This window comes from Rhea americana, unplaced genomic scaffold (assembly GCF_003343005.1).
Source record: "Rhea americana isolate MKP2758 unplaced genomic scaffold, rheAme1 scaffold_300, whole genome shotgun sequence".
Taxonomy (NCBI): domain Eukaryota; kingdom Metazoa; phylum Chordata; class Aves; order Rheiformes; family Rheidae; genus Rhea; species Rhea americana.
This window is the reverse complement of record NW_028186425.1, coordinates 731,093-743,414: the sequence shown is the minus strand read 5'-3', so window position 1 is coordinate 743,414 and position 12,322 is coordinate 731,093. Positions and strand designations below refer to the sequence as shown.

The 12,322-nt window shown below is 42.1% G+C and overlaps 1 protein-coding gene across 1 annotated transcript in view; it reads left to right on the top strand.

The window, feature by feature from the left end:
- The window catches only part of GRHL1 (grainyhead like transcription factor 1), a 47,276-nt gene that overhangs the window by 27,227 nt on the left and 7,727 nt on the right, over nt 1-12,322 (top strand). The window contains exons 9-13 of the mRNA XM_085309716.1: nt 1,094-1,252; nt 7,779-7,866; nt 9,828-9,967; nt 11,375-11,412; nt 11,516-11,604. Of these exons, the coding sequence (XP_085165842.1) occupies nt 1,094-1,252; nt 7,779-7,866; nt 9,828-9,967; nt 11,375-11,412; nt 11,516-11,604 (514 nt within the window). The remainder of the gene's footprint in view (nt 1-1,093; nt 1,253-7,778; nt 7,867-9,827; nt 9,968-11,374; nt 11,413-11,515; nt 11,605-12,322) is intronic.

Below are 12,322 nucleotides of genomic sequence, written 5' to 3'. Positions count from 1 at the left end.
GGGTTATTTTTCCCTAGGTGCAGGACTCTGCACTTGCCCTTGTTGAACCTCAGGAGGTTCCTCTTTGTCCAGCTCTCCAGCCTGTCCAGGTCTCTCTGAATGGCAGCACAGCCCTCAGGTGTGTCAGCCACTCCTCCCAGCTTGGTAGCATCAGCAAACTTGCAGAGGAGGCACTCTGTCCCCTCATCCAGGTCATTGATGAAAAAGTTGAAGAGGATGGGACCCAGTACTGAGCCCTAGAGGATGCCACTAGCCWCAGGCCTCCAACTGGACTCCACGCCACTGATGACAACCCTCTGAGCTCTGCCTTTCAGCCAGTTCTCAATCCACCTCACWGTCCACTCRTCTAACCCACACTTCCTGAGCTTYTCTAGGAGGCAGTTATGGGAGACAGTGTCAGAAGCCTTGCTGAAGTCAAGGTACACAACGTCCACTGCTCTCCCCTCATCTACCCAGCCTGTCTGGGGAATATTCAACTTGATATTYGTGGTTTTAACTGTAAAGCTCAGAAACAAAAGTTTCTGGGCTTTACAGTTAAAACAGACTTGTTCCTGTTTAAAGATAACATTTGTATAACGTTATATAATAGTTGTTAATATTATTTTTAAAAGACCAAACAAGTAGTTTTAAGCATAAGCTGCACTTGCAAAGATAAGGTGAGCTAAATTTGTTTTTGTCTGTCCAAATTAGTGTAAATTGTTCTAAGTATGGTTATGTTCATAGCAAGATGGTAAAACGCTGTCCAGTGAAGACTGAGTGTAGGAGGATTTCTGTTGCTAAATGTTTGATTGTGACAAACGAGATCTCTTGGGCAGAAGTATCTTTGAAAGATGAGTGGCGGGCTTCATGAAGTGTAACAGTTTGTTTAAATTCACTCTGACAAAGTGTTTTTTGTTCCCTGTAATGACTGGTTTATATAAAGARTTAAGAACGTAGTACTGCTTTTTGTGGATTTTATCTGATAGGCTCTAGAGGTCCTACTTGTAATGMTGCAAACCAGCATTTAGATACCAGCGCTGAGCAGTCTGTTGCTTGGTGGCCTGCCAGGAGTTTGTGCATCACTGCTGATGGGTACCTGTTTACTCTTCTGCAGGTCTTCATTTCTGTGAACTGCCTCAGCACAGATTTTTCCTCTCAGAAGGGAGTTAAAGGCCTGCCCTTGAATCTTCAGATTGACACCTACAGCTACAATAACAGGAGTAACAAACCTGTCCACAGAGCCTACTGCCAAATTAAAGTCTTCTGTGATAAGGTAAGACTAAGGTCAGTCTGCAGTGACACTTTGGGGAAGGCTGTCCCCCAGTTTAAAGGACTTTTTCCCCTTTCTTATTCTGCCACTTACTATTTTTCTTTTTTCTTTTTTTTTTCTTCTTCGCTCACTGAAAATTCCRTGTGTATTCAGCATTTGCAAGGAAAAAAATTCAAACGCTTCTATTTGGCTCAGAGATGTTAAGGTGACCTCAGATAAACTTGCTGCTCTCAATGTTGGAGCACTGAGAAAAGGTCCTGAGCACCATGTCAGCATTCACTTTGGTGAAAGGTCAGTCAGTAGAGGAAAAYACTGAATGTTGGTGCTCTAAATAGTAGGAGGCTCTGCAGAATTAGTCTTCAGCAGAAGGATAAATCAGAAGAAACGGAGGCTTTCGTTTTGGCCCAAGTTATATTATGTGGCTCCTTTCAGATTTCTTTATGCATTCTTAAAGTGTTCATTTTCTTCGTTTTCAAAAAAAAAAAAAAAAAAAAAAAAGAAAAGAAAAAAGCAAAAAGCTTTGCTCATCTCACGAACAGGAATATGTTACCATTTTCATTGTGCTGCTGTGAGACGTAGAAGTATAATAATGAAGCGCATTTGTAGGCTAGGTGGGTGCTGTAATTTAACTGCTCTGCTCTATTTTGTATCCAGAAAAGAGAACCTTTCCCAGAGTTGCTGATCACCTGAGGCTGTGAAAGAAGCACAGCAGGAGCTGAGCTGGAGGCAGTTGTAGAACACTAACTAGKTTTGCAAAGAAAGGGCACTTATTTTTCCAGCCTTTGTAACCTGTTCCCATCTGAACAGACYTTTGAAGGACCAGAGCAATTAATGYGCAGTGTTGCTATTTCCAGAACAACCAAGATCTTTCTAGGCTGGGATGACTACTGCCCCCAACTTCCCTAGTCCCTTTTCTGATGTCTGAGAAGTACACAGGCTTGCTATTTTGCTGGCATCATATTTGATTAGGGCTTCTCAGCATTTGCATCCAGAYTCTGTCTTCATTAACAAGGACTCCTCATAAGTGAGATCTCTAATACTGCTCTGAAGGACTTACACTTTCCCCTCTCTGTTCCTGTGCTAACTTTGCACTGGTCAGCTACTGTGCTGTCTTACCTTGTTATCATCCCCCAAGAACCTGCTGCAAAAGGTCAGTTTCCTAAAGCCATTGCTCTGCCCCTGCTTACATCCCAAAATGGGATGCCATCTCCAATCTGCCTCTGCTTTAGCATCTCGTTGACCCATCCTGCCAAGTTTTATAGTCCGTCTTTGTTTTTAAAGAGGTCTCTTTGCTGTCCTTCATGGCTGAGAGAAACTGCCTGCAGTCTTTGATATAAAGCCRCTTGGTTGTCTTCCTTCATGTGTCTTCTGAGGAGTTTCCTGTTGTGATGAATTCTACCAATAATTTGGAATTTGAAGAATTATGAATGTTGTTCTGTAGAGCTGCTGCACTTTCTCTGTTGCTCTTCTGCCATAGTGTGTGTCTCATCTTGTATGTAGATAGGCCCAGTCTTAAAGATTTGGCAGTCTGTGTGATGGGTTTTTATTTATTTATTTATTTATTTTAGAGGCTTGCAAAACTTGGATCTTACAGATGTTCTTTAGGCCCAAGTTTTGTAGGTCTCTTGCCTCCTGCCCTTCCTCTTAAAATGAGCCTGAAAATCAATGTGTGTCATCCAAAGCTCTTTGATTATCTTGGAGTCTTACATGTGTTATCAAAGCTTATTCTTTAGAATACTAATGAGTGTAGACCTATTTTGGGGAAGGGGAATCTTTTACTCATAAGTTTTCCAGTCAATTTTTGACATGGTACTAAAATTACTGACATGCTTGTACCACTTCTAATAAGGCAAGTTGGTTAGTAAAAGGGCAGTCATGCAGTCAGTATAGGATAGTCAGCTTAAAGGAAACTATTGGAATCGATACTGTAAGTTTCAACAAATGCAGTGAAATAGTAATGCCACAGTATCCTGTATTTTCCTTTTGGATTGTTATCTTTTTTCTTGCTTTATTCCTCTGGATACTTTGCCGATTTGACCTGAATTGTAGGAAGAGGGCAAAGAAAGATTACTTYTGTGTATCTAATCTGCCTATTGCGCATGCTGTGAGCATGCGGTCAATGTGAGATTGATGCCTGATGATACTGCACCATTGTTTTTATAGAAATGGTGTGGAAGTTTGTGGCCTTTCAGATCTGTCCTGGACCGGACAGAGGCTGACAAGCTGAATGCTATTTGTCACCATGTTGACTCAAGCTCTGTTTGCAAATGCCCTAGGCCCAGTCTGGCACTGCAGGAGTGTTCCAGTGAGCAGCCCTGTGTTCCTACAGCTGCAAAGACTGACCTACAAACTCTGATGGTGGCTTTTCTCTCCAGACTTTTGTGAGAATATTGGTATTTCAGAAAGAGCAGACATTTTTCAACAACAGCCCTGCTTTGAATCTGAAACAATCAGTCAGCTTATCTTGAATGTTTATAGGACCATCATTACTGTAGTATCCACTCGTGTTATAATCMTTAATGTATTTGTCCTCATGTTGCCACACTTCTCTGTAGACGTACTACTTATCCCTGTCTTATTAACAGGGAGCCAAGTTTATATGTTATGGGGGATGTGTTTTGAAAAAACAGTACAAAATGTGCTGTGGCCACCCAGCTCTGTCAGCTCTGTATAGACCTGCTCTAGCCTTTGTCTGTTAAGACTGAGTCTACGCTGCATGCTTGAACTGCCTTTGAACCTGGACTCTGGAAGGCAATCCTCTACAATCTATATTTTTATGTACAAATCAATAAGTATCTAACAGAAGGTCAGACAGTTTGGTTAATGTGGTGGCTTTTGTGCAGGAATGGAGTGAAGGGAAGTGCTCCCATGCTTGGGTTAATACTGGGAAAGGAGACAGTTCTCCTACTGCTTGTTTCTCGTTGTTGGCTGCTGCCCCYGAGCCTAAGTGTTTTTGTGTGTTTCTCTCTTCCCCTCTCTCTGTGTATGGAAGTGGATCTACCTGTGCCCATGAGGATTGTCTCTTCTCTGATTGTAGGTGATTTTGAGGCCTGAGTAGAGATCTGTGTGTAATAGTGTTGCTTGGCAAGTTACAGCACAAGCTTGGTCCAGGTTTGGCCTGGCAGTACCTGGGCAATGCAGAGAAGGGGTGACCTGTTCCAAGGAGAGACCATCTTCTCTAGTATAAACAGAATTTCAGCTAAGCACCATGCAGAGAGGAGAGGACTGAATACAGGGTTTCATAGGCCACAGCTATTGCCTCTCCTTTAGGACAGGCCTTTTTTTTATGGCAATGGGCAGTGCTCTTGGGAGGGATTCAGAAATGGTCAGATCAGGAGATTGAGGCATTACAAGAAGGAGAGAAGTCTTGTGAGTTGGCTGGAGACAGCAGTTGATGCATAATAATATAGAGACTCTTTTGTTGCATGATGCAAAATGCATGCTACACTGCCCTATTAGGACGAGAGGAAGAGAGGAGGGAAATCCCTCTGTCCTGCTTTCCCCAGCCCAGTAAATGCATCCTAGAAGTTGCTAAAGCAACTGTAAAGAGCAGCTTCCCTTACAGCAGTCCTTTTCCTGTCTGACCTACTTAGTGAACCCAACAGTGAAGAAACAAGACTTCAAGGCTGCAATCCTGCAGATCTGTGAAAAGCATTGCTTTTCCAGCATCTCCCTCTGCCAGCGCTGGGGCAGTCCTCACGCTGCGGGTCATGAGCTCAACCAGCTTCCAGGAGTGTCGTGCTGTAGTTAGACTTGTTTGATTTGGTATCCCCTGACACCCTCACGTCTACAAGCCCCTTTGCCCTAGTTTCCATGAATGGGAGCGTATTAGGAGTGGAAGTTGCTTGCAGTGACATTTCCATACCACCTAAACACCCTGTCTGTTTTCTCCAATGCAGAGACATCAAACACACTGACAGGCAGTCTGGCTATTTCACTGGGTGAAAAAAGCCTCTGCTCTGTCATTCTGCCCTGTTGGCAGTCTATCTGGCAGCTCAGCTGCTGGAGCTGTATGGCAGGAGCAGGCACTTTGTAGGTACTCTGTGAGCAGAGAAAAGCCCTCTGGGTCAGGCCACCTGGAAGACTACCACAGCTGCTCATCCAGTTGTTTGCAGGCTGTGTGCCAGAGCTGTAGCCAGACTGAATGTATAGTGGGACCCGAGAGCAGTGCTTTCTTCTTCAGAGAAAGTCTATCTTAGGCAGAGTGTAATGAAGCCAGGTGCCCTGAAAACCCTGGGTTTGATTGTGCATTTTGGCTATTATATGTGCATTTTGCTTTGCACTATCTCTGCACATAATTGCTGCTTATCAAGCTAAGTTTTTCTCGGGAAGGGAGGAATGACAGTGCTCTCCAGATTGTGGCTTCCCTTTAGCAGCCTGAGAATCCGTTGCAGAACCAGAGATTTAAGGGGTGGAGAAGAAAAACAGAAAACAAAATCACCTGCGGCACTTAATATACTGACAAGAATGTGAAATTTTGCATTCTGGACTGTAGGCCATCTTCTAGGTGGTGAAGTTGGGAAAACTTTCTTATTAGCCTATTTTTTCTGTAATTGTGAAGTATCTGATCCTGATTCTGTCAGTGACAAGCTAGGCCCTGCTTATTGTGTTAGATGTAGCAGAAAGGCCTGTTATCAAAACATAGCTTTTGTGTTTCATGTGGGATTTGAGATGTTCTTCCCTAGGCACCTGTAACCTGAAATAAATTGATTTTAAAACAAGACTCTGCTTTGTGTGACTGCATGGTATGGGAGGATCAAGGAATTTTTCCCAAAATGTGTAGTGTTGATGTTTTGTATATTCTCAGCTACCAAGATGGTGGTGTTCTGTAACATGGTATTTGAAAAGGAGAATTTTCTTGATTCCATGTGAAAAGTARAAAACATAAGACTGCAGATAAATCTGATCTTTCTGCCACCTCCTTCTGCTGTCAGACTGAGATGTTACAACCTTTCTGGTAGGGGAGRCTGCAAAGGGGTGCAGGCCACTTCTGCTGAAGTCTGGGGGAGTTACCTTCACTAGCCTGGGAGCTTGGATCAACTTTAAACCCTCATCTTTGGATTCCTGGGCTTTAGGAGGCCAAGCTAAGTCTTAAGTCAGCAGTGACTGTGTCTGTGCTAGTAACTTTTTATTATTATTATTCTTTTTTTTTCCTCCAGCAGCTAACTGAAGCTCCTTATATCCCTGCTGTGGGCTGAGGGGAAAGGTGAAATATGTTAACATACATCAAACTTTTAGGCTAATTCTCCTTTTAATTGCTAGTGCCAACATCTCCTGTGCTACCCAGCAGGCGATAGCATCCTGTTGTCCATAGGGTAGTGATTTACTGTGAGGTAAATCCCTATTACTGTTCTCCCTGACACATTGTGCATTAGGCACCGTTTCCCACCCCCCTACCACGTGTTTTTTGGCATCTCATCAGCCACGGCTAATCTGTTCTTCCTCCAGTGTTGCACAAGGGTGTGGATGTGTCACTGGCAGCTTTGCGGGRGTTTGAATAAGAAATAATGGCTTCTTAAAATTCCTCTGTGGCCAGGTAACTGCTATCCTGCTTTACAGGATGGCATGCAGAGACAGAAGCTTGTGTGCTCCAATTTGGGCAGTGACCTGATGGTAACAACAGAATTGAATATTAGAGATCTACTCTGGGCTTATCACCTCATGCAGCTGGCAATGTGACCCACAGTTGCACCGGAGGCCTTTACAGAACTAGAGGAATGAAAGTGATTCCAGCATATGCTCTAGGTGACCTTGCTGAGCAGGGAGGTTGGACTAGATGATTGCCAGAGGTCCCTTCCAACCTTACTGATTCTATGATTCTATGATATGGATGAATTAACATCCATCACCTCAGACACAAACCATTCTTTCCTCCTTCCCTCCATCATCGCTACCTGCCTGTGCCTTGCAGAAAATACGTCCTCTCCTGATCGCTGTTTGGTTTAGAGGGTCAGGAACTGTCTAGGAAAGAACTCAGCTAGGTATTTGAGGATTCCACAGTAGCCTGGCACTGATAAAAGGGAAAAAGTAATGCCTACTTTAAATGGATGGATGTCTACAGCTTTAGATCTGTGAAGGTTAGTACAGCTGCTGCTGGCATCTTGCAGTTTTACAAGCAGGGGTGTTCCACATGTGTCTTGATTTTTATAGATCAGAATTCAATGATTGTTTAACTTTCTAATTAGGGGAGAACTTGGAGGTTTTTATTGTTTTAAACATTTCAGATATAGTTTATCCCAAATGTAGACAGTTGTTATAACTATGAGTATCTTTTGTCATCATATTCTAGCCTGGCTTAAAAGAAAAGCAGAGATTGCATCTTGGGGATGGTTGCTGGATTTTGTTACAGACTTCAAAAAACAGTGGGCAGATCTCAATAATGGTTTTTCTGGCTAATGTGAAGCTTAGATGCTGTGGAGCTGACTTCCATGGACACGGCTGTTCCATGAACATTGMTATTCCTGTCTGTGCAGCCAAAAAACAAACTGAAAAGACCTCTCTTTCCTCTTCCCTTCATCTCATCTGGCAGGGAGCAGAGAGGAAGATCAGGGATGAAGAGCGAAAACAAAGCAAAAGAAAAGGCAAATGCAGTGACCCCAACTCTCAACTGAATGCCTGTAAGTAGAAATTATTCTGTGAGTATTTTATAATATTATATCTCATTTTGGTTACAAATAGCCTGTGCAGCAGCACTTTCYTATAAATAGGTCAATTTTTATCCCTTACAGAATAGTTTTTGCTTTAAAGTATTATTTATAGAGCCATAAATTGTATTTTGCTACATACTGGGTTACTTAGGAGTTCACTTTTACGTAGTTCTCCCTGTCCAAAACAGGTACCTGCTGCCTTTTTAATTAGGGTCTATATTATAACAGGTGAAGTGACATGGTAAAGGTGAGATTTTTGGGAACTGCTGAAGCCCCTGCAGCTCCAAGTGACAGCAAGAACTRTAACTGTTCCAAATGTTTCCAGGTTGATCCTAAACTTTAGTTTTAAGTTCTGTTAAAAATGTGCTTACAGCTGTGCAGCAAGATTGCAGCAGGCTTGGGACTGAGCCTGTAGTCTCCCAGCCCTATGCTCAATCTTCTAGAGAAAAATAGTCCTTATTAAATAATTTTAATATAAATAGTTTCTAGATATGTCAAGAGGATGTGGAGGCTGCAGCACTCTTAAGTCATAAAGGCCACTGAGATATCTCCTTTCAAGTATCTTTCCTGTAGCTGSTGCAGATGATGTTTTTGTATTTTGACTGCAACAGATCCTGTGTTTTGATCACTAGTTACTCATTAACAGGGTTGCTTAGAGGAAAATACATCTCCTTATTCTTCCTTTGTATGGGACAGGTGTGTGCTCTCCCGTGCTCTGCTTGGTGTGCTTGTYAGAACTGCGCTATTAACAGTCCAACTGGTTCAGCAAGCATTCACCTCACAGTTTGCTAGGCAGGATTTTCCTGACACAGCAGATACCAACTGCTGGAGTAGCTTCAGAAGAAGATAGTGCCATAATGGAACCAATTTACTKAAGGGCAGTTGCAGAACAGGCTGGGTTTGGGTTCTTCCCCCCCCCGCCAAGTACATCATAAAAGGTAAGTTTGACACACTTAGCATTTCACAAATGTAGTAGTCCCAAATGACTCCCCCAAAATTACTGCACACAGCACTTTGTGTAATGCCTGAAAAGGGCAAATGGTTTCAATAGTGATTTCCAGAGTCTTACAGTTTTGCACAAGCTGCTTTCAAGTGTGTATTTCCTAGGCTTGGGCTTAGCCTGATGTAACCTTTGTTTTCTAACCTTTGTTTTCCTGGAAAGTACAGTTCATTGCTGCTTTAGCTATGGGGATATTGGAATTTTTTATTGTTTTAAGCCATAAGCTGTTAAACCCACTTCCAGGAACAAATATACCATGTGCATGTGGATTAATAGTGGAAATAGTTGGTGTGTCTTACTTTTTTTTTTTTTTTTTTTTTATATTTTTTTTACCGGGATTTATCCATTTTTGTGAAATTATAGTTTTGCAAGAAAAAATTGCTGCACCAGGGACACAGGGACATTAGAAGTGTCCATTTGTGAGACTCCCAACTGGATGCAGGCAGGATGCAGTTTTTGTCCTTGTTTGTCATCTTTCTGTCTTCCTCATTTTGAAAATTCAGAGACATTTTGAGAGAAGGGATAGGGAGAAGGGGGGGGGGGACTTGTTTTCATTCTGTTTGGAAAATTCACTTGCTACACGGATAACCTAGGATTCTGCACTGGGGTGAGTGGTCAGACAATTCTTCAGCCTAGTAAGCTCAAGCAGCCCAGTCAGAGAGAGGGAGCAAACTCCCACTTACTTTCAACACACACTGTTTCCTTAGGGTCCAGGTCTCAAGGAAGGACCCTGGTGGAAGGAGTGGTCTCATCTGTTGGTAGACCCAGGTTCAAACTCCTTCTCTACCACAGGGCTTCTCTCTCTGACCTGGACTGTGGTGTATCCTTGTTCAACAGTGTTATGTGCCATTTAAATGATGTAGAAAAGCCACAGCCCTGTCAATGTTTTTGCTATTCTGTATTCCAATCTTTGGTCTCCTCCTCCACCCAGTTTCYGATGTCAAAGTGCCAATGCTTCCCTCACACAAGCGTACGGACATCACCGTCTTCAAGCCCTTCATGGATCTAGACACTCAGCCAGTCCTTTTTATTCCTGACGTTCACTTTGCAAATCTTCAGCGTGGTGCCCACGTATGTAAACCTATGGATGTGGGGATGAGGAGGGCTATGAAATATATTTGTAAAAGGTCTAGGATGCTGTGTGTATGTGTAAATATTAAATGCTAGGCTGTTTGCAGTGATCCTGTAAATGGTTACAGACTGTCTCAAATGAGCAACAGACATTTGTCCTAGAGGCACTGGCTGGTGTTAGCTGGGGGACATTTTCTCAAGAATCTTTTCCTGTAAACTCCTATTTCCCTGAATCTGAAATGATTTTCCAAAGCATCTCCAGTTCAGAGTTAGTTGAATTAGCTGCAGGCTGGATTTCTCTTGTAAAATCTGTTAGCTTTCTGGTGAAGTGCTGTAGACCCTGGGCTCTCCAAACTGCTGCTGCTGCAGTGAAAAGCCGTACTATGGAACTGGCAAGTGTGCCAGTTGTGTGATCGGCTGCCAGAGCACCCTGCCTCAGCATTCCTGGAAAGTCCCAGCTGACAGGAAACTGAAAGAAAAGAAAAAAATCAGAGTGCAAACAAATTTCAAAATCTTGCACTTTTCCGTGCCTAGTTCTGGCATGCTCTACTATAATGTAAATCTTACTTTTTTAAAGGGCATTGCCTGATCCTCTAACAGGGTTTGAGAATAAACTTTGTATCCTCAAAGMAAACTTTTCCACATTTCATAGTAGAGAAAATCCACAATATTTTCCATAGTAGAGCCTATGGAGGCTTTACTACTGACTGTCAGAGGACTCTATACCAGTCTGTATAGTAACATACAAGAGCTAATTAACTTTCTATCTTTGACATTTTGGGCCCTTTTAGATTCCGCTTTCGGAAAGAGGTAATGATAATGCTTACTGGCTTCTGGAAGGTTGAGTCAGTATCATTTGATATAGGACTGAGAGATAGTAAGAAAATGAATTCCACTTCTGGAAAAAATGTTGACAATCCTAAGCAAAAGTATCATCTGCTTATTAAAATGATGATGATGATATTGTTTGGATAGAAGCATCTTAACTTCTAGCATTACAGTCCTGACTGGCTTTYTACCTCACAGCCTTTCTTTCTCCACCATCTCCTGTATTAATGGGCTTATGGTTTAGCTAGATGGATGAGCCATCCAGCTGACTCTCACAGTTCCTGCCATGGGTTCAGAGGTTCCCTCTTGCTTAATAACTTGATGCTGTTAGACCTCTGCTGTTCTATGCTAATGAATCTTCAATGCAAACAAAGTTGTTGCTAAGCTGCTATTAACAGATAGGGCCTAGAAAAATGGAAGAGTATTGCTGACAGGACTGTACTACCCTAGTTGCCTTATGTGACTTTGTTCTGTAGAATTTAGAGCCCTCTATAATGTTTTTAGAGGACTGAACACTGCTTTTACATCAGCATTAATTTTCCTGCCTATGTCAAGAAAATCTCCTCTTTGTTTTAAAAGGTCCTTCCTGTTGCTTCAGAAGAACTGGAGGGTGAAAGGTAAGAGCTGTGCTGCTTCAGCACTACTGAAGTCTTGCTTCCAGGTGGAGAACTAAGTGCCCRTAACTATACTGCTGCTAACTTTTTGCCGTATTAATGACAGCTCCAGCCTGAAGAGAGCAGCTTACATTGGTGAAGAGGATTTTATTGCTACTCCAAATAAGATGACCAGAATAGAAGAACCAAAAAGAGGTAATTTTTTTCTTTCAAAGACTAAACTGTTGGCATGTTTCTCCATCATAATGGAGATATGGACGTGAGATTTTAAAAGATTATTTACATTTATTTTGGAATATATAGTTTAGGCCATTTTTTGTTTGTTTCTTTTATTTATTCATTTATTTTTCCTGCCTTTGAGTTGTAACAGTGACCATGTATATCAAGATGTAGTTAAATTCTACAAATCTTTCACCTTGTGAGAATTTTGGAGTTTTTCTTCCAGCTCAGAGACCAATTGCTTCTAAACTTTGGTAAACTGTGTCTCTTTGTTTACACTRTCTTCTTGGCAGATTATGGGAGGCAATCAATCACCTAATCCAGTACAAAGTACTTTGGAAGTAGTCTGCAGGACTCTGAGTGCTTAATGCCAAGAATTGGTTGTAGGTAATAAAACTATTGCATCTATCATGATGCTAGAAAATAAGCTGTTCCTAGTTGAGAGCCAGACTGAATGGTTTGTTTGTTTATRTTAAACGTTGTCAATCTTTGCAATTTGATATGAAATTGGATGTTGCCATAGTGTCATGGAAGGAGATGAGATTCCCTTTGGAGATTCTGTAGAGGATTACCTGCCTGGTRACAGTCATATGGAAGGACCATGCTAAACTAAGAATTAAACTTGTACCTGTGACTAAAATTAAAATGAGTGAGCCCAGTCTTAATGGGCTGCACCTAGATAAACTAGTAAGGA